At 38.0% G+C, this 22,857-nt stretch overlaps 1 protein-coding gene across 2 annotated transcripts in view; it reads right to left on the bottom strand.

Annotated features, from left to right (window-relative positions):
• The window catches only part of PSEN1 (presenilin 1), a 59,925-nt gene extending 40,069 nt beyond the window's left edge, over nt 1-19,856 (bottom strand). The window contains exons 1-3 of one of the 2 annotated variants that reach the window (XM_006206897.4): nt 19,717-19,856; nt 11,556-11,637; nt 11,324-11,463 (exon numbers count right to left, since the gene is read on the bottom strand). In XM_006206897.4, coding sequence (XP_006206959.1) covers nt 11,324-11,410 — 87 coding nt within the window. In that variant the 5' untranslated portion in view covers nt 11,411-11,463; nt 11,556-11,637; nt 19,717-19,856. The remainder of the gene's footprint in view (nt 1-11,323; nt 11,464-11,555; nt 11,638-19,716) is intronic. The other variant, XM_006206898.4, reaches the window with a different exon arrangement.
• Nucleotides 19,857-22,857: the final 3,001 nt, after the last annotated feature.

Below are 22,857 nucleotides of genomic sequence, written 5' to 3'. Positions count from 1 at the left end.
GGTTACAGACAGTGTAACCAGAGAATATCTTTCTGAGGAAGTGACATTTGAGCTGAGACCTGAAGAATAAAAGGATGCGAAAGGGCTTTTGTACTCTAAAGGACTAACTCAGCAGGTCAGGGTGTCCAAATCCTGTACATGCCAAAGACAGATATGACCCGGTTCCTGGAAAACCACCTCTAAGCCCTTGGAATATCCTGCCTGTTAAGAGTGCTTCTGTTTATATGAGGCCTTGGGCTATATTGCTAACAGTATGATCCACAGTGGGTATCTTGGGCCACATGGTATCTCCTTGACCTTGGGAGGGGCTAGAGGACTACGGTCAGCCATGTCTACATGACCAGCTCCAGGAAAATTCCAGGACACCATGGCTCAAGTATGCTTCCCTGGGAGGCAATACTGCATGCATGTGGTCACACACTGTTCCTGGGAGAATTAAGCACTGTTCACACCACTCCCCCTGGAAGAGGACAACTGGAAACTTGGGCCTGATGTCTCCTGGATCTGTGACCTTGATAAATGCGCTTTTTTCTGTTGCTAACTTTAATCTGTAACCTCTCACTGTAATAAACTGTAACAGTGAGTAAAACAGCTTTTCTGAGATCTGTGAGTCCTTCTAGCTACTCACTGACCCTGAGCATCGTCTTGTGGAACTGCAAATACATGAGTACACTGAAAACTACAAAATATTGCTAAGAGAAATTAAAGGTCAAAAGCAAAAATAGACAAAACAAACTTACAGTTACCAAAGAGGAAAGGGAGGAGGGAAGGGATAAATTAGGCATATGGGATTAACAGATACAGACTACTATATACAAAATAGATAAACAAGGATTTACTGTATAACACAGGAAACTATATTCAATATCTTATAATAATCTATAATGGAAAATTAACTGAAAACTATATATATATAAAACTGAATCACTTTGCTGTACACCTGAAACTAACACAATATTGTGAATCAACTATATTTCAATTTAGAAAAAACAAAAATAGACAAATGAGATATCAAACTTTAAAACTTCCATGCATCAAAGAAACAATCAACATAGTAAAAAGGCAACCACAAAATGGAAGAAAATATTCACAAGTTATATTTCTGATAATGGGTTAATATCCAGAATTCATAAAGAATCTTACAACTTGACAACAACAACAACAACAAAATCTGATTTTTAAATGGGCAAAAGAATAAACATTTCTCTAAAGAATACATACAAATGGCTAACAAGCACAGAAAAACGCTCAATATCACTAATCACTAGAGAAATTCAAAACTATAATGAGATACCATCTTACAACCGTCAGAATGACTACTACCAAAAAAACAAAATAAAAAGTATTAGTAAGGATGCAGAGAAATCAGTACCCTTGTGCCCTGCTGGTGGGAATGTAAAATGGTGCAGAAGTATGCAGGTTTCTCAAAAATTTAAAAATAGAATTGTCATGTGATCCAGCAACCCCATTTCCAGGTATATATTCAAAAGAATTGAAAGCAATGATCTCAAAGAGATATACACCCATGATCATTACAACATTATTCACAAGAAATAGAAGAAATGCAAATGTCTATCAACAGATGGATAAAGGCAATGTGATATATTTGTACAATGGAAAATTATTCAGCCTCAAAAGAGAAGGAAATCTTGTCACATGCTAAAACATGGATGAGCCCTGAGGACATTATACTGTAAAGTAAGCAAGTCACAAAAAGATAAATACCATATAATTCCACTTAATGTGACGTATCTAAAGTAGTCCAACTCAAAAAACCCAAAATGTAACAGTGGTTGCTATGGGCTGTGGGGAGGAGGAAATGAGGATTTTTTCTTCAGCAGGTATAGAGTATCAGTTTTCCAAGTCAAAAAAGTTCTAGAAATCTATTGCAGCACAATGTGAATATAGTTAATATTACTGAACTATATACTTGAAATGGTTAAGACGGTAGATTTAAAATTTTATGGTATGTCATTTACCACAATTAAAAAAATTTTAAGACCCAAATAAATGTAGAGATACACTGCTGTGTTCATAAATTGAAAGACTCAATATTCTTAAGATGTCAGTTCTACCAACTCCCCCAACTGATCTATAGATTCAATGCAATCAGAATCAAATTCTAGCAGATTTTTTGTAGAAATGTTTATCAAATTAATATGGAAATTAAGGACATCTAAAACAACTTTGAAAGCTGGGGAATTAAGGCTACTCGATTTCAAGATTTCTTATACAGTTACAGCAATAAAAAAAAAAAAACTGTAGTATTGGCAAAAACAGACAAAAAGCCCAAATAGAGAGCCCAGAAACAGCCTGACACTTATATGGACAACTGACTTTTGCCAAAGGTGCAAAGGCAATTTAGTGATGAAAGAATAGTCTTTTTCAACAAAATGATGTTAAAACAACTGTTTACCCAAATGGAGAAAAATGAACTTTGATCCATATCTCATACCATATATAAAAAATTATACTCACTATACAGACCTAAATGTAAAACCTAAAACTATAAAGTTTCCAGAAGAAAGTAATGTAGGAAAAAAAACCTTCTGAGAACTTAAGTAAAGATTTAGATACGACACCAAAAAAAAAAAAAGATTCACAAAAGGAAAAAGATAAAAGGGACTTCATCAATATTTAAATTAATCTATTTCTGTGCTCTTCAAAAAACACTGATAAAATAAAAAGGCATGCCATACACTGGGAGAAAATATTTGCAAATCAAATATATCATAGAAGACTTGTATCCAGAACATATAAAGAACTCGCAAAACTCAGTAAGAAAACAAACAATCCAATTTAAAAACTGAGCAAGAAATGTGAATAGATACTTCACAAAAGATATTAGGAGGACAAGCACACGAAAAGATACTTAACATCATTATTCAGAGAAATGTAAATTAAAACCACTATGATACTAGTAAGGGTTAAAAAACTGAAAATACTGTACCAAGTGCTGATGAGGATATGGAGAAACATACACTTCTTGTGCAAAATTACACAACCAATTCGGAAAATTATCTTGAAAAGTTAAATACACACCTACCACATTGGATCATATTCTACTCTTAGGTATTTACTCAAAATAAATGAAAGCATATGCCCATTCAAAGATCTGTATATGAATGTCCATAATAGCCTATTTGTGATAATCCAAAAGCAGAAACAATGCAAATATCCATCAATAAGTGAATGGATTTAAAAACTGTGGTATATCCATAAATGGAATACAGCACAGTAATAAAAAGGAATAAACTACTGATGTATGCTATAACACTGATGAATCTTGAAATTAGGCTGAATGAAAGAAGCCAGACAAGAATATACACTGTATAATTTCATTTATATAAAATTCTAGGAAATGAAAATTAGAATACAGAGACAAAAATTTGATCAGTGGTTTCCTGCTATAATAGGGAATAGTTGGGGAGGGGCAGGAGGGAGAGATTAAGCAGAACCAGGAACCTTCTACAATTTTTTTATATATATATTTATCGAAGTAAAGTCAGTTTACAGTGTTGTGTCAATTTCTGGTGTACAGCATAATGCTTCAGTCATACATGAACATACATATATTTGTTTTCACATTCTAGAACTAGGAAATTTTTAGGGGTGATAGTTATGATCATTATCTTGACTGTGATAGTGGTTTCAAGGGTATACACAGATGTCAAAACTTATTAAATTCTATACTTTAAATATGCGCACCTCACTAATGCCAATTACATCTCAAAAAAGCTGTTTTTTGAAAAGTATTTTTCTCAAAGAGGTATGTAGGTCCTTTGAAAATTGTCACATTAAGAAGGTGACCCTAGAACTACTGAGGGATTTCCAAAATGAAAAATCTTGGCTAAATATTAGAATGATGACTTAGCATTATCTTTAATGCTAATTAAAACAAAGTTTTTTATTATGGAAAAAGTTAAAACAAATATTGTCAGAGTATATAATAAAGCCCAATGTGCACTTATTGTCTAATGGCTAGTATTCCATCTATTTTCCTAACCACTTTGCCCCCTACTATTATTTTGAGGCAAACTCAAACACATTTCCTTCATAAATATTTTAGTATATATTTCTAAAAGATGAGAACATAAAGGCCTTGTATGTGTGGCTTGGTAGCTCATTTCTCTTAATTTTTTTCTCTTTTTTGGGGGAGAGTTTGGAGGGGGGAGGTAATTAGGTTTATTTATTTAATGGAGGTACTGGGGGTTGAACCCAGGACCTTGTGCATGCTAAACACATACTCTACCACTGAGCTATACCCTCCCCTCAGTTTCTTAATTAAAAAAAAAAAACAAAACTTTATTTTTCAGAGCAGTTTTAGGTTCACAGCAAAACTGAGCCTTCCCTCCATCAACATCCTACACCAGAGTGGGACATTTTTACAATCAGCAAATCTACACTGACATGTCATTATCACCCAGAGTCCATAGTTTACTTTAGGGTTCACTCTCGGTAGTGTACATTTTATGGGTTTTGAAAAGTGTGTAATAAATGCATCCACCATAGTACCATACAAAATAGTTTCACTGTCCTAAATATCCTCTGTGCTCTGCCTGTTTGCCCCCTCTCTTTTCCTTATACCTTGGCTACCACTGATCTTTTTACTGCCTGCAGTTTTGTCCTTAAAGGCTATTTTAAGTTTCAGAAAAACCAGTGTTGTAGCCACTACAAACGATTTCATTTCAGCGGCAGAGGAAGGATTACTCACTATATAAATGTTGTAACTTTCAGGGAGGGTGGGGTCTTAAGGGAAGTGGTGAGCATGTGGGAAGTGAGTTCCTAAGAAGCCAGATTCCTCCTACACCATTAAGTCAGAGGCTTCATTTTAATTCTCTCTCCCTCCTCCTTACTTCAGAATCTGATGAAACTATAGGTCCAGCCACTGAAGGCACGTGGACCCTCAAGCAGGGAGAGTAGCTCTCAAACAGCAAAAATGGTGGAGGGATTTTTAATATACTGTAGCATCTGCCCTTTTTTCAGAACCTTGTTTTCTGCCTGCTCGCCCCTGTTTTTTAGTTTTATTTCTGTAATGAAAAGAAATGGTAAAAATGAAAGTTTATAAATATTTTTGGAAGGTTATCTCAAAATTCTGTTACAAATAATGTTTCAATAAATATTTTTGTCTATATTTCCTGGCACTCTTATGTAAATGTTTTTACAGGATAATCTAGAACTGGAAATGCCAGGTCAAAAGGTATGTGGACTTTCAGATTTAATTGCCACATTATCTCTAAAAGGCATGTGTATTTAGTAGACTCAACTGACAACTTGCTTCCAAATAAACACAAATTTAACTCCTGTGAACAACAAATGAGAATGCCTATTTCCCCATACCTTTAGTAGCAACGGGGATCAATCTTTGCTCACTGATAGGTGAAAAATGAAAGGTCTTCATTTCCATGTCTCTGATTATTAGTAAGTTTGATTAACTAGTGTTTTTTTTTAGTCTGTTATGATCATGATTAATCATAGACTGACTTTTGAGGAGGGGAGGGAGGAACCAAATTTTTTTCTTTTTTTTTTTTTGGTGGGGGAGGTAATTAAGTTTTTTTTTTTCCTTTGCAGGAGGTACTGAGGATTGAACCCAGGACCTTTGCACTCTACCACTTGACCTATACCCTCCCCCAACTAGTCTCTTCATATATTTAATACATTTACTACCATTTATATTTCTTCTTCTTCCTTCATATACATATACTGTTTGTATCCTTTGGTAATACTGTTTCTGAGTTGTTCATGTCCCTTTTCACTTCATAAGAATTGTTTATATATTAAGATATATCTGTCATTAGGCATTATAAGCCTTTGCCCAGTTTGTTTTTTGACTTTGTTCATGGCAGTTTTTCCATACTTAAGTTTATAATTTTGTATTGCTGAATATGAACTTAGATGACTTTACAAGGAAAACAACTTATTCTTACAACATCTTAAATTCTAGTGTTCTTCAACATACACACAGGTACATAGTTATAGTGAACATTCACAAATATTGCACCCTATTTTTTTCATCAAATAGTATTTCATGCATACACTCCCATATAATAAGTCAACATGCCTAAAAATTTACATTGTATTCCATTATGTTGATAGATTTATAGTCTGCATATTATTTATTTACTTAAGATGCATATTGATTTATAAGAAAAAGTATCAATGCTGTAACACTTTATAGATACTGTTTGGATATCCACAATTAGAAATGTGAGGCTCCTGAGCCTGCACTGTAGGAAAAACTAAAGAGCAGCTTAACTGAAAAACTGGCAAGTTATGTGGAAAACTTGAAAATGTTTATTAATCATTCGCAATATGTTTCCAACAGCACGGAGAATTCCATCCAGCACCTGCCCAAGCTTTGTGATTAGCTGGAGTTAGAGCTTTAACCACTGCTCTATCATCAAGGAAGGCTGGAATTTCCCTGACAGGTTGCTACAACTGGTTAGAGATAATAGTCAACATCTATGGTGCTGTTGTGTTAGGCCTGAACCTAGAGTTTGTTTTTTTGTTGTTGTGTGTTTTTTAAAAAACAAACTATTAAGATCTGTGCCAAAGATTTCTAACTTTACTTTCATTAGAAAACAAACATGTTTCTCTGGAAGTCCCCAAGATTTTAAGTTCTTTTTCTCCTACTTTCCTGTGACATAAATGGGAAAACAAATTCAATACTATAAACAGTACAACAACACTATCATCCAAAGGCTGACTGGGCCTGTGGACCCAATTCATTTTAAATTTAGAGCACTCTTCATTTACTTTTTTTCTCAGGGCCCCAAGTACTTAATTACCACTTTCAATAGTTATATGTTAGCATTCCCTTTAATTTTATAGGATTTATCACACTTTAAAGAAGTGACCCCCCACACACACAAACACACACATATACACCCCAATGTTCACAGAATCACTATTTACAATAGCCAAGATATGGAAGCAACTTAAAAGTCCACTGACAGATGACTGGATACAGAAGATGTGGTGTGTACGTACGTACGTGTGCGCGCGCACACACACACACACACACACACACACACGAATACTACTCAGCCATGAAAAAGAATAAAATAATGTCATTTGCAGCAACATGGTTGGACCTGGAGAGTGTCATACTAAGCGAAGTAAGTCACAGAAAGACAAATATTATGCAGTACCACTATGTGGAATCTAAAAAAGTGACACAAATGAACTTATTTACAAAACAGAAACAGATTCACAGACACAGAAAATAAACATGGTTACCAGGGGGAAAGTGGGTAGGAAGGGATAAATTAGGAGTCTAAGATTTGAAGATACTAACTACTATATATATAAAATAGATAAACAACAAGTTTCTACTATATAGCACAGAGAGCTATATTCAATATCTTGTAATAACTTACAATGAAAAAGAATATGAAAAGGAATATATGCATGTATATGTATGACTAAAACTTTATGCTATACACCAGAAATTGATACAACATTGTAAACTTCAGTAAAAAGAAAAAACTTCTGGTTACAGCAAAACTTCTAGAAGAGAATTTATTTAGCAAATCACCTAATTTTACAGATGGGAAAAATGAGATAGTCACAAAATTAGCTAAATTAAACTAAACTTACACACAGCTACTTCAAATTACAAGTGGATCAAACTTAGTTCTTCCCTCTAAAGAACGTGATTACATGTCACTCAGCCACAATCCCTAAATGCCAATTTATCAGCATTCTTGGATAACTTTTAATATCTGGTTACCCTCTTACTTCTTTCCCAGACTCAAAGGATTGCCTCATGGTATGAGCCCAAGATGAGGGGTGCTCCTGAGCATGGAGGGAGATGCTGAGCAGAGGAAAGGAACAGAGTCCCCACTTCTTTACAATGATCTTTGAATAGCCTGTAGGGAAGTTATTAACATCTCTCGCAGTGTCAAAAATATTTTTAAATGAATTTTCCTTTCTTTTTGTAATATCTAATGTAAAATAGCATGCTTGTGTATTCTAGAGGATATATTCACATAGGTAAGCACTTTAATAGAGTAGCTATTCAAAGGAGGGGAAGACAGAAGGAAAATCTGCTCATTTATGGTAAATGTCCTCAAAATGCAAGGCCCTAAAACTACACAATGTTTGTGACAGTATCTAGCAGAGTCCAACACACTGAAGACGCTCAGTATGATCATTTCCTCTCCTGAGTTATATGGAAAGATTCAAACTTTCATATTTCTCAATTGCCTTTTGATTCCTCTAAACTATCCCTGAGAAAATAAAGAAATAAGCCTGATAAGGATTTTTTATGCCCGCAGAGGCTTGTCTTCTTGCACTTGTATTTAACAACTCCATTATTCAACAGCAGAAATAAAAGAGCTGCTTTCAGTTAATCTGCAAAAACACGTCTTCTATGTCCAATTTAAATTTGAACCTACCCCCATTTTTTCATAACCAGCCAGAGCATAACACTTGCACAATGGCTTCTTTATAGCTAAAAAACTTAATGATGAGATTCTTTTCTTCTTTCTTTGGGATTTTTTTTAAAGCACACTGGTGCAAAATGAATACACAGACTTTGTATTTTTTTCTTCTCCAGTATTTTTTTTCATACAATATCTCCTTTCAGTATTACAACATTTTTCTGGGGTAAGACAGTGGAAGAACAGAAAGAACACTGGAGTGAGTATGAAATTAGAAACCATAGTTTAAAGTTTCAGGTCTGTCATTTAATTTTCTATGTTGTCTTGGACAACCATTTTAACTGGAATAGGGAATAATACCTATCCTGTAGTAACTGGAAAATATGAGGATATATACATAAGATCTCTGTAAGCTGTAGAAGGTATTTTTAAGGAGATAAACAAAAGATGAATTTATTTGACATCATATTATCAATAGCAGAGTGAAAATTAACCAAATTAATTAGGCCTGAATTTCTAGACAGTGGTGCCCTATTAGATCTGGAAGGTACCACTGAGAACGTGAGGTCTAAGACTTGCTAAAATTAAACCAGGAACACATGGAACTATCAGTAACAATCCTGTGTCAACTATACCTCCTCTAGAGCACCCTTTTTTTCAATTTATCAATCAGAGAGGTGTAGAAAAAAAAAAGGCAGGAAAGAAACACTATGAAAGCCCCACAAAATCTGAGTGTGAGGGATATGAACAACACTACACTAAGAGTGGAGAGCTCACTGTGTACTAAGCACTGTTCTTGGAGGGAGGCAGGTAAACAAATCACGTGTAAGTAGACAGTATGCTAGAAATATTGGTAAGTACTACGCACGGGTAAAGCAGAGGAAGGGCACAGGGAGTGCCCGGTGGCACGGAAGGGAGCAGGAGCCGAGGAAGGCAAGGTTTCACTGATACGGTAACCTGAAGGAAGTGAAGGGAGCCATTGGAGAAGACTGGGACGATAACCCAGGTCCAGAAGCAGGACTGAGGAAGCAGCGAGGGAGGGAGAGGGTGGTAATAGATAACAGAGGGGGTGGGGAGGAAGGAAGGGAAGGTTAAAACCTCACAGAGCAGATTTTATTCTGAGATAAGATGTCTTTGGAGGGTTGGGACAGATGAGTGACATATAACTGTGTTTTGTTTTTTTTTTCCAAATTTGTTAGCTGTGGAATCATTTGTTCAAAGAGATCCACAGAAGATAAAGATGCAAAGCAGATAAAATAGGAGCTGCTCTGGTTAAGAAAGGGGCACCAAGAGACCCAACTAAGTCTGCTGTTTCCACTTTCCCTCTCCTTCCTCTGAAGTAACAGTCTGAAAATGAGTACAGTCTGTAGGCTTCAAACTTTCGAAGCCTGCATCCAAAGAACTTTATAATCCAGCCCAGCCTAACTTTTCAAAAGGCCACTCCTAGGGAACAGCAAAAAGTCAAGCTGTCAACACACAGCAGAGGAGCAGATGCGCTGCCAGAAAGATCAGTCTTTGCACCACCTCTTATGAACCAGGCACCCCCGCCGCCCCATCCCTCAGGTGCTCCCTTTCAGGGTTTCCTTTGATATTCATTTAAAATTTATTTCACTTGTTTAAAAATGTTCTAGCAATACAGTGTGAGCTGCCTCTGAAGATGTATCTCCAGATTCAGCCTCCCCATCAGTTTACATTGTAGGAAAAATTTTTCTCCACAAGTGTTATTTCTTCTATCAGTAATGACCTCCCAGTTTGCTCTATTCCTATCCTACGCATCCATCAAAGTCTACTCTGTCAAGCCTTCCTCCCCACATTTTAACCCTTAGTTGGAATCCTATATATTTGGAGTGGGACAGGAACTTCCAGACCACTTAGTGTTCCTGTTCACTGCTCATTCCATGAACTAGCCCTTTGCAGATTTGGCTGGTCCTCTTCTAGCCTCTGTAAGTGCTTTTAGTGACAAACACATGCTAGCCCACAAGGCAGTCCATGCTCTTTCAGATGTACAGTTACTGTGAGAAAATTCTTTTTGTTGACGTAGAACCTGTTTCCTTCTTCCATTGGTTCTGCCCTTTGGTTCCAACAGAAAAGTCTGCCTCCTCCACTCCCTCCCCTCAGCCTGTATAGCTTACAACTGACCTTGTGTTTTTTTGGTTATTTTTTTTTTATTTATTTTTGCTTATTTTTTATAGGGGGGTGGTAATTAGGTTTCTTTGTTTATTTACGGTTTTAGAGAAGGTAGTGGGAATTGAACCCAGGACCTTGTGCATGCTAAGCATATGCTTTACCACTTGAGCTATACCCTCCCCCACTGACCTTGTGTTTTCTGCCAACCTGGCTCAACCCTTAAAAATCCTACTGACTCCCCAGCCATCACACAGGCCATCTCTGGACTCTGCCTTCAATCTGTAATGATTAGCTAACACAGCGGCAGGCAGCTTTGGTCTGCGTGTAGTCAGTCAAGAGTCTCCATCCCTTGCGACGAATTACATCCCCTTTCTGATTCTCTCCTTCCATCTCTCCTAGGACTTCCACACTTAGCCTTGCATTCATCATTATGCATTCTGTCAATGAGCATTTACTGAGCACTGTTAAGAACCAGGCTAGGCACTGAAAAACTAAAAGTCAATAGCATGTACTCAGCCCATAGAAGAGTAAGAGCAAGACATGCAAAATAACACCTGGGGAAGCTGGAGAAGTGTTCATTGGAGGAAGTGATGTCTGAGCCCGGGAGGAACTGTATCAACACCCAATGCTCACACAGCCTTCTGCTCCCAGCACCAAATGGTACCATGCTTTGCCCTCACTTGAAGTCGGGCAAATATGTAAATTTGGTAAAGCAGAGAAAGCCCCTCAGCCCCTGAGCCTCTCTGGAGGTGAGGGAAGGTCATCACTGAACTCACAGTCTGAAAGGGCAGTGGCAGAGGCTGACACAGTACCTGGCTACGTACAGTGTTGCTCAGGTGGTTGTCCTCGGACATCTGTGCATTCTGGAAGTAGGACAAGGGTGCAGGTAACTCTGTCATTGGAGCAACTGTATAGAAATACTTTTTCACAGAAAACAAAGCCTCTTGGGGTTCTGAAAAAGCAAAAAGAAAACAACCCTTTGTGCATTACAATGATACTTTTATCTTGAAACACTTTTATAAATTACTTTCAGCAAAAACAAACCTTTCTTTCATGTGTTCTCGTCCAGGCCAAGCTTTCTACGGACCTCGCAGGCTGCTGTCACTTGCAGGCTCCCAGATTAGGTCTGAAATAGGATTTTACCAGGTTACCCAGAGTTGGTCAAATCCTAGTAAATCCATTCACACCAATTAAATACTTTTAAGACTAATTTGTAAACCATATGTATACATTTGCCATGACCTTCAACTGACAAACTTTTGTCGGCTCAAGATATGAGTAGATCTACCTGAGAAACCAGATACTTTCAATCACAAAGATATCTAATGATTTCAGATCCACAGCAAAGGGAGCTGAATGATCTTAAAGAATGTTCTCATCAACATTCCTTTTCAATGCTGACCAATCCAACCTAATTTTTATATCTCCATAAAATTATTTGCCTAGTGCTTTTGATTTTGCAGAATTTCTTTTTATCATCTCATTTTCTCCTTATCACAATGTCCCAAGGCAGGGTAAACAGGTAACATCTCTTTTACAAAAGCACAAGGGGACCCAAATTCAGTGACTTGCTCAAAAGTACACAATCGGGCAGACCAGGGCAAAAACTGCAGACTCCTGACTCCCAGCTTCTTCTCTGCATCCTGGCACAGCCTTGTTTATGCATATCATCCTATCTCCCAGAGTCCACCCTCCTGGGGGGCCACACTCCCATTTGTCTGTCTACCTGAATTTATATCAGCTAATTCTTTGACTTCAATTTTCCCTTTCATTGAATGTCTCCAGAAATATAGAAGGAAAAAATCTGTTTGCATACCTAACCAGTATTCTAATTCACTTACAGTATCTAAAACATTACCACGTACATATTTAAATGAAAGCATTTTGCCAATGTTCTGTTTCATTTTCACTTTTAGCTTCAGGTAGAAGTACCCTCTAAATATTCCTTTTTTTTTATTCTAATGATTTTTCATCAAAAACACATAAAGCAACTTTTTCCTCTAGGAAAGGTACTGGGTTCAAATTAACTCTTAATTGCCTATATTTGGATCATTCAAATCATGACAAATTTTTAATCAAGGTATGCTTTCCCTTCTACCCTACATGCTTTTATGTACCTGCCTACCTTTCTCCTCCTCTCCAACTTTAGCCCAGTTAGCTGGACTAAGACGAGGGGATTGTAAACTGTTATTAACTACACAAGACAATTATGCGACCGTGTTTTAAATATAATGTAAATTTGTTTAAAAAATAAAGTAAATCAAAAATGCAAAGACAGACAATAGTTACTTTTACAGGGGTTACTCATTGGAAGGGGGTACACAGGAAGTTTTCGGGGTATTGGTAATGTTTCTTGATCTCGGTGCTGGATATACAGGGTGAGGTTTCAGTTTGTGAAAATTCACTGAGCTGTATACCTATGATCTGTGCACATTCCTAAATATTTCAATTTAATAATTCAAATGGATTTTTGTGGGAGTAAACCCACAAAAATATATTTAAGGTTTGGCAATATGTGTGTTAGCTTACCCAAAGAGAAGTGGATTCCAATAGAACAGTTATCTTTTCAAAGCACTGAAAGTAAATGTTCTGACCTATGCTTCCAGATTCTTTTTTTTTTAATGGAAGTGCTGCAGATTGAACCCAGGACGTCGTGCATGCTAAGCATAGGTTCTACCACTGAGCAACTGCCCTCCCCCAAGCTTCCAGATTCTTAAAAGCTGACTAATTGAAAAATTAACATTAATGTAGCATTTATGATCAGCAACAGAGCACATATTATTTTCTTCTTTTCCATAAAAACATTTAGTACAGCACCTACTACCTCAGCTAACCCAGAAATGTCACAGGATGGTAAACAGAAAAAGCTGCAATTGGTAACCTCCACTGGCTGCTCTGACGATTATACCATGTCATTTAAAGGCTAGCTTTATTATAGAAAAACCCTTAGAAATCTGTCATTAATATTCTTGTATGATCCCTCAGAAACAAAACAAGCAAGAGGCAAGAAAGGGCAATGCAGGCAAAAATAAAAAATAAAGTGCATTACATTTACAGGTAAAATATTAATAGAAGACAAATGATTACCCATTCACTAAATAGTTTACTGGCTATCTACTTGTATCAAAATCAAAGACAGACATTGAGAGGATTTAATTAATTATGTTCACTCCACCCATTTTACAGATGAAAGCAATGTGGCACATAGAAGTTCATAAACTTGCCCAAGGTCACATCCAGCAAGTAAAGGAGCAAAGCAAAAACTCAGGTATCACAATATGTTGACTCTGTGTAAAACTTCATCCCTGCCTTCTAAGAGTTTACAACAGTGAGCATCAAGAAACACTGGGCTGATTTTTATTACTAGTAAAACTACTGCTTAGAAGTAAATGAGATCTTTTTAAAAGAGTAATAAATGAGATCTTAGACTTCAATAACTGAATTATAAATTAAAAACTGAAGTGCAAAAAGCATTCCTTATATAGTCATAGTATTTATTTATTTATTTTTTCAAATAAGCTATAATGAGAATCTGGTCATTTTAATTTAAGTAGTTTCCATTATTAGCCTTATGCTTACAGGATCTATTCAGCTATTACAAGAAACCACACAAACTGACTATCACACTGGAGCTTTCTCAGACAAATCTTAAAAGAATCATCAATAATATAGCAGTCACTTCAGCATCTCCCAATACTACAGTTGGCCCTCCTTATCCTAGGGTTCTACATACGTGACTGAACCAATTACAGATCAAAAATATTTGACAAAATATTCCAGAAAGTTCCAAAAAATAAAACCTAAGTTTGCCTGGGTCAGCAAATATTTACATAGCATTTACACTGCACTTAGCATGATTTACATATCATTTTCATTGTATTAGGCGTTATAAGTAATCTAGAGATGATTTAAAGTATACAGGAAGATGTGTGTAGATTATATACAAATACTATGCATTTTACACAAGGGACTTGAGCATCTGAAGATTTTGGTATCCACACAGGTGGGGGTTAGTGGGAGTCCTGGAACCACTTCTCTGCCCCCAAAGTCCCCCAATTCTGAATACTGAGGGATGACTGTCACAAAGGCATATCAGTATTTATATGTGAAACACTAAGGCACAAGAAAGGTGAAACAATTTGCCAGTGCACAATTAAGAGGCAAGTAACAGCCAGATCTTCTGATGCCCCGCCCAGGTCTCTGCCAGTTAACCCAGAGAAAACTCATGCCTCCACTGATGTGTTAAAGATCACAGCTGCAGGGTGACCCTCCCTGGAAGAGCTGCTCTGTACGTGGAGCTCAGTAGGAAGCATAAGCAGGCAACAGGGCTAGCGAGCTAAATTTTCAGTCAGGCCTGGTGAACAAAGACTGTTGGTACAATGAAAGGAGCAAGCAAAGCCAGATTTGATTTTGGTCCAGTAACAGCTGAAGACAATTGATGACTGCATGGAGAAGGTCAACAACCCCACTGTTCTGCAGCATGGCGAAAGACACTAGTGGACTTTATAACATTCTTAGCAGCGCCCTGAGAACAAGAAAAGATAGCTGTTGAGAAGTGAGGATCTTTCATGTGACCTGGATTGCAGAGGGAGTGGGAGTAGGGATGTAAATAGATTTTGGTGTTTTCTCTCTCTGGCCACCTGCTAAAGACTTTCTGAAACTGACAAAGCACAATACTTGAATTCACTGTCATCCCATTTCCTTTTTCTCAAAACATTTGCTCGATCAGATAAAAGGAAAAAGACATCCTTCTCTGATCAGCAACTACAAAAACTAAAAAAAAAAAAAGCCCAGGAGAACACAAATAATCTCAAAGTTTAGACGTGCTGAATAGAGAAGCCTAATTGGAAAACCTTCTATCCATCAGCGCTTTAAAAAGTACCACAGGAGAAATGTTTAGAATCCCAAAGTGAAGTTTATTAAAAATCTCATTTAAGGAAGCACCAACAGAAAAGTACATTTCTGTCTCTCACTACATCCCAAGTTAACAACTAAACTATAGCATGTTTATTTAATTACTGATACCATTTTCCTTCCTCACGCTGAGATAAACATAAACAAAATGCGTATTCCACAGGAACAAACATTTTCATGAAACTGTTTTTGTCACAATCTTCCCCAGTACAAAGGACTGTGGCTTGCTTTCATGAGTCTAGCCACCTGAACTAGCTTCCCCTTCACCTAGAAAACCACTAAAAAGTTTTCAAGTGCCAAATGAACTTGTGATTTATTCTCTTTCCACAAGAGAATTTAATCAGTCTTGGTGTTGCTCTGACAGCTTCTTCTAGGACAGGCAGCCCAAGTTCTGATTATATGGATGGGCTGCGTGAGCCTCTATTTGAGTTTTTAAAAGCTCAATGCAATAATAAATGTAACCAATCTCCAAATTGCATTCTATAATTAAAATCAATAAAAATAATTTCAAATGAGTTTAAAACTTCAGTAATACATCCTGGAAAGATATTCAGAATTTTAAGAGACTAGGAGCAAATAATTTCCCTAGCCCTACAAGAGGCTTTGTGAAAGCGGTAGGCCCTAAAAAGAGCAAGGACAGTGATACACCCTATTTGGTGATTTTTTTCCTCCTTCCTTCCCACTCTACTTCTGTGAACCATCTGTGGTAGATTAGATTATTATTCAGCAAATCTTGCACTCCCTCGCCCAGCATCCCCAACAGAGGAATATCTTTCCCCTCTGCAGTGATGTTGAGCTTGGCTCTGACTTGCTTTGGCCTCAAGGTGGGTGCAGTCTACTACCCACTCCATGCCTTTGAGCACAATCTTATGACGTGCTTTGGCTGATGGGATCTTAGGAGATGTGGCACAACAGACAGTTAAACTGTACTTGCGCAGGTGGCCTTGCTTTCTTGTACTTCGGCTGCTGCATCAAGGAGAACTTACTTTGGGTAGCCACTGTCCCTTCAGCTAGGGCCCCAGAATAAGACATGCAAAGCAGAACTGCCCTAGCTGATCCACAGACCCACACCTTTAAGCCAAGCTAGAACTAATGCTTTAAGGCACTGAAGGTCTGTTATGTAGCATTACCACAGTTGTTTTCAAATAATAATGGTTATGTGGACACAGAAGATGCAATAAAGATGAACAAGGCTTACAAATCCAAAATCCTTTACCTGAAATCTTTAGGACTAAATATGTTTAGAATGTATATATTTGTTGGATTTTACAGAGGTAACATGATGCAAATACCATGTTTTATAATGTTCCCTCAGTGTCCTAAGTTAGAACCACAAAATCAAACACATTAATAAACATATAGAAAAATAATATACCTTAGTCTTAAATTACATAAATAGGTTCAGGTTAGATTTCGCTGTCAAATGAATTATGAAAAGCCTTTCAGTTTTTTTCAGGATTCAAGAACTGTGGATATGGGACCATAGTCCTGTAATATCAATGTTTATATAATTATAAAGAATCTTCCCCCCCCAAATTTAATTTCAATAACTCTACATAAAAGGTATAATTACCCTGAGTCATTGTATCAAATTTGTGGTGGAAATGGGTAGAATACGACTAACCTGTAATGAAAATAACTATTCACATCTAATTAACTTGTAAATCATTGGTTTTACTCAGCAATACCTGCGTTCTCTCTTTTGCCTTAGATCAACTTAAGGAACTGTACAAGCATTGTGAAAACTACACATTAATACCCCTTTAATCAACAAACACTTAATTGAGTTTCTTCTACATAGCCTGACACTGTGCTAGGCACTAGGTTTTTGAATCAGATAATGCTTCTGTTTACAGGAGCTTTTATCAGAAGGGAAGACAGATAAGCACATTTTAATATTAACTACATGTTGAAATAAAAATATTTTAGATGCACTAGGTTATATAAAATAAGTTATTCAAATTAATTATGTTTACCTATTTCTTTGTTTTAAAAAAATTATGCTCATTAGAAAATTTAAGATTAACCATTGCAGCTCACATTGTTTCTATTGGACAGTGCTGCTCTAAAGCTTCAGTTCTTTCTCCTACAACAGGCTTAAACTGAAAATTTCTAACAACCTTTTCTTTCTTGAAGCTTCCCTCCCTTCCTCAGTTTCTGTGACAATGCACTATGGAGGTTCTCCTCCCACCACTCATTCTCCTCAGCGGGTCCCTCATCCTCTTCCACTCCCCCATTATAAGTGTCCTGAAGGGTCTTCCTGGGCTTCCTTGTCCCCCTCCTTCCTTAGGCATCTCCTCCACTGCTCCAACATCAACTGCTAAGTCTATTTAAGTGATTCACATTTACAGCTCCAAGCCTGTCCATAGGATATTTTCAACTGCTGGCACTTCAGAAGTGATACTTCCAAACCACTTCCTCATCTTCCTCTCTAGACTAGTTCTTTGTTCCTAACTTCCTTATTTCTGTGATCTCCCCACTTCTCCAAACTTAAAGCCTCCTAATCAGCTTTATGCTTTACTCCTTGCTCCGCAATTGGCTGTCATGTCCTGTTCATGTTTTTCCTCTTTTCTAAGCCTCTGCCACTACCAAAGATCAAAATCATGTATCTCACCTGGATTATACAAAAATCACCTCAAATCTCTTAGCGTCTCTAGCCCCCCTACCAGGTTAAGGTTATCAAAGCAAACCAAAACTTATCAAAAGCAAATCTCAGAACACCATCCAAATCTGCCTGGAATCTAGGATATGAAGGAGAGGCAGCATTAGAGGTCTTTGAAAGGTTTTTCAGAATATATCCAAAAGAAGTTAAGCCTCCCCCTACAATCGAATATAACAGTAGTGGGAAAGCAGGAGGAGACTGAACCTGGATCTGAGAGAGGAAGAGGAGCACAGAAGCTTTGGTAGAATGTTAGATCTTTCCTGCTAGAATGATTCTCAGAGGCCAACTCCAATCCCCCAGTTCTCCCCAAATGTAAATTCACACAGCAATCTAGGACTAGGGGCAGTCATTTAATTTTAATTAAAATTTAGCAATACATCATATCCATTCAGAGGAAAATATACCCAGAATTGTGGTAACTATCCACCCAAGGACCAGAGAACACAAATGGAAAAACCAGAAAATAGATGCCACTTCTATCATCTTTTCTTTAGGAAAGGTGGGTAAGGGGGAAAGAACCATGCACTCAATAAACAGGCTTCTTTTTTCACTGTTAAGGATTTGCTCTTAAGTGGAGGTGGGACGGGATTTAAGTTGGCTGAAATCTGTGAGTTAAGGAGAACTGAAATTGGCTTTTGCAGGTGACTGAAATCAGTCAAATGCAACAGGTTCCAACCTACTTTGCTGTTTTATTCTCTTTCATAACAGCTACTTAACGTGCAGTCTGGGTTGCTGGACCCTTAAGATCCACAGGGCCCCTCTTTTGTAGTACACCTTCTGATATAATGACCTCCTCCTCACTTCAACTCCGAGGGTGAAAACCTTTCCATTGTAAAAGATAATTCAAAAAACAAGATGCCCTTAGCCCGACGTAATCTCTACCTGCCTCAAACTTCAGGGAATATTATGACTTTTACAATTTGCTTTACCGTGTAGTTATTTGCATACTATTCTTATCTCCCACAGTAAACCTTGCACAAGTTATTCATCTTGTCCAAAGCAGGCAAGAACTAAGTTACTTTCCTACAAGAGAAGCGGTATTTATTTGAAAGGAATCTGAGCGGGATGAAAACGCCAAGTATCTAAAACACGTGCAAAGCACTAGACATACATGCCTCGCGACAGTCCGGATCAAGGCAAAATCATGAGACCCTCCTTTTCGCCCCGAACTGAGACAAGAAGGAACTTGGCCCTGGCAGCCACTTGCTTTCTCTGGACAAGGACACACTAGGGGGAGGAGGCGTGGAGTTTCACCAGTTGCTAAGCCAGACCCAGCGCAAGGCGCTTTCTCTTTCTCCTGCTCCACTCCAGGCAAGACGGTCAATCCTGGTCAAGGCACCTGCGCCCAGAGATATCGAAGGGAAACCAGCACTTCCGGACGAAGGCTGCGAAAGGGAATCTCTCTTCAACCCAACCGCGCGCCGCGAGCCAGAGAAACTGGCCGACCCTCCTGGTTCCCCACACGGGGCTCCTCGGTCCCCGCCCGGCCGCGCCCGGCTCCTCATCCTCGAGGACACCGGCTCTGCGGCCCGGGAGGCGACAAAGGGCCGGGCCTGCCCGCAGCCACCCGTGTCGGCACCAAATGAGGGGCGCGTTTCTCTCTCCCCGGACCCCCCACCACACACCTACCTTTGCCTCGCCGCCACCACTATCCTCTCGCAGCCAAGGTTCCTTCCCGAGCAGCTGCTGTTTTGTTTCCGATGTGAAATTTCGGCCTTTGGAGCTGCTCAGCCCAGGCCCCTCCCAAAAGGTTTCATCGGTGTCGTCACTTCCGGCCCTGGCGTCGTTGGCGGGGCCCCACTAGCGGAGGGGGCGGGGCCCATAGGAAGGGGTGGAGCTTCCGGTGGTGAGCGGGATTGCTGGGGAGACCCTGCGTTCCAGCTGGTCTCTTTGACCTGGCGGGAGCCGCCTAGAGTGCCAGCGCGGGTCTGGGGTTTTCAGGGATCTGAGACTGCTCTTGAGCTGAGAATTAAAATTTTTACGTAAAATGGAGCCAGCATGTGCTTCTCCCTGCCTCCAAGTGATGGCATCTTAAATCTTTTTTTCATTTCTCAGTAATACCTATTTGTACAGTGTTTCTTAATGCGAATCAGCTGCACCACAATCAAAAGTATGCTAATTTAAGTTGTCAATACCTATGCCCTCCACCCCTTACCCAGTAAATCAAAATTTCTGGTGGGTAAGAGAACCTGAGAAGCTGCATTTTAAACAAACTTTGTCTAGGATTCTCGGGCTCCAAGACCAGTTTTCCTAGATGGTAAGCTTTCAGAGAGCATAACTTGTCTTATTTTTGTAATTCCAAACCCTAAGAGGGTATCTGGTACATACTGAGCTGCTCAACGGTCCTTGGATTTTTGCATCTGCCGGCTTTCCTTCAAATGGCCATAAAGGCCGTACCAATAACTAACTCCTTAGGTAGCAAACCACACTCATACACTCATCTGAAAGCTAAAAGTAAACAATGCAGACTATCACGTAAAACCAAAGGTGAACAATGAAGAAACACTCACATTCTGATTACACAGGTAATCAGAAAGCTGAAAATGAAATCAATAACATGGCATCTGACCAAATGAGATTTTTATTTCTTTTAAATTCTCCCCCCAAGATAACCATTCATATTCCTAAAGCATCAATCTCCAATCCCTCTCTCGTCCCTGCCCGCCTCGAATACATGAACGGATTTAAATAGCTTTTACACACAACCTCATATTTAAGAACAGAAGTAGCAGTAGTTTTTCCATTAACAGAAAAAGTTGGGAGAAGAATAAGGTTGACATCCCCCCCAATTCTTTGTAGTCCTCATCTCTCCTTTCCCTCCTTAAACTTCACAGGGGTAGGAATTTTTCTGTTTGTTCACATACATTGCTGAATGCCTAGAACAGTGCCTAGCACATAAACAGTTCAATACATTTGTCAAACAAGCATAAACTAAAACCCATCTATTTGTGAACTAGTTCAATCTCTTTGAATGCAATCTGTAATATGAGTAGAAAGTCTTAAAATGCTGGTAAACTATCCTTAGAAACAATCTCAATACAAAAATTTTGTGCAAGCATGTTCACGGAGTATTATCAATAGCAAAAATTGGAATGCTAAACATCCTGCAATAAATTATGACTCACCTACTTTACCAAATGTCAATAAAATTGTTTTTGAAGATTAACAGAAGTGTAACAGAAACACTCATCCTGTTAAAAGCTGAGACATAAGATTTAAGCATATGTCAAAACACATTCCCGCAAAAAGGAAACAAAGGTGATTTTAAAAAAGCAATCAATGTCTGAATAACTGGAACTACAGGTAAATTTTTCTGTATTTCTTCATCTTCTTAGGAGTATAAAAACCCAGGAAACAGAGGAAGAACAGCAAAGAAACACTAAGAATGACACAGACTAGAGGAACAAGGCTAAAGTAATGTCCTAGATACCAAGAAAAGTCCCAAATAGAGAGCAGACGTCCATAGTTTTAAGAGATAAACTAGGATGTAGCCTTTTACAAAGCCAGTCTCATTTAGGCTATCACCAGTCACTAATAGAATGGAGAGATACAAACATTGAGTGAGACTTGAGAAATCTGGAGGGCACATGTAACTATATGCTACTCAGATCTAAAATCTAAGGTTGTTTTTGTGTTCTTCAAAACTTATTCTAGCCTGAAAGAGAGAAGGTAATAGAAACACCTAAGCAAGACTCAAGAAACTGCAAACTGTAGTTAGAAACCAGAGCCAACGGAGTGGGGGAGGTCTCTGGATAGGATGGATGGAATACCAATCATTAATTATAGAAAGCAAAGGTTCAAGATGCATGTTATTATAAACTGGAGAGCTAGGACTGGAAAGAACATGCCTAAATGACTTTTTTGATGTTAAGGTTTTATAAACCTTGAGTTATTTGCTAAGTAAGGGGGAAAATAAAATGACTTTTACATATTCATACCTATCTACTATAGCACTGGAGGTTTAAAAACAGTAAAGCTGCAATGTGTGGGGGAGAGTCTTTATACCACCGATTCCAAGGCAATCCAATTAACACTTTCCACATAAAAAGCAGTGTCTGCCTTCATTTATACAGTGTCATTGCCCTGTTTGCTATGGGAGTAAAGTAGAATTGAAATATGAGAGATAATATTGTCATCAGGGCTGGGTGCTTGGCCACATTCTATCTTACTAGCTCTCAGATGGCTTTAATTCTTTGCAAGGATTGGTCTCCTTAGATTGGGACAGCTCAAGATGAAGGGCTGGCTCTGTTACTCAACTTGTATTTTCAGTCTTCAGTTCTTTATGTCTGTCAATATTTTATTAATCTAAATTCCTTCTTAACAAAGAACCTGGACCCTTTTTAAAAAATTTGCTTAAAGAATATATTTAAAATGAAACTTTAATATCTAGCTTTTCTAATACCTACTGCAGTGACAATTAGTCATGTCTCTTCACCTGGATATATTTGGCAGTATTTTTAAACTGACAGGAAAAGAAAAAAGAACCTTCTTATAATGTCCAGATTCCACAATATGAAGTGTCCACTAATTTTTACTTTGGTTATAAGAAAAAAATGGAAAAAGTTGTTTAGAACTATTTTTAAATTGCAATACTTTTTGCTTTAATGAAGGTTTGCTAAAAATACTTCCTGTGGGGGAACTTTATTAATAAGCACTATCCACTGCCCTTAGGTGGATATTAGCATCTAGACCATACCTTCCCAACATAACTTTCTGTAATCACAGTAATGTTAATTCTGCAATATCCATCCAATATTGGTAGCCACTAAC

Source organism: Vicugna pacos, chromosome 6, assembly GCF_048564905.1.
Source record: "Vicugna pacos chromosome 6, VicPac4, whole genome shotgun sequence".
Lineage (NCBI taxonomy): Eukaryota > Metazoa > Chordata > Mammalia > Artiodactyla > Camelidae > Vicugna > Vicugna pacos.
This window is presented reverse-complemented; position numbering and strand designations above follow the sequence as displayed.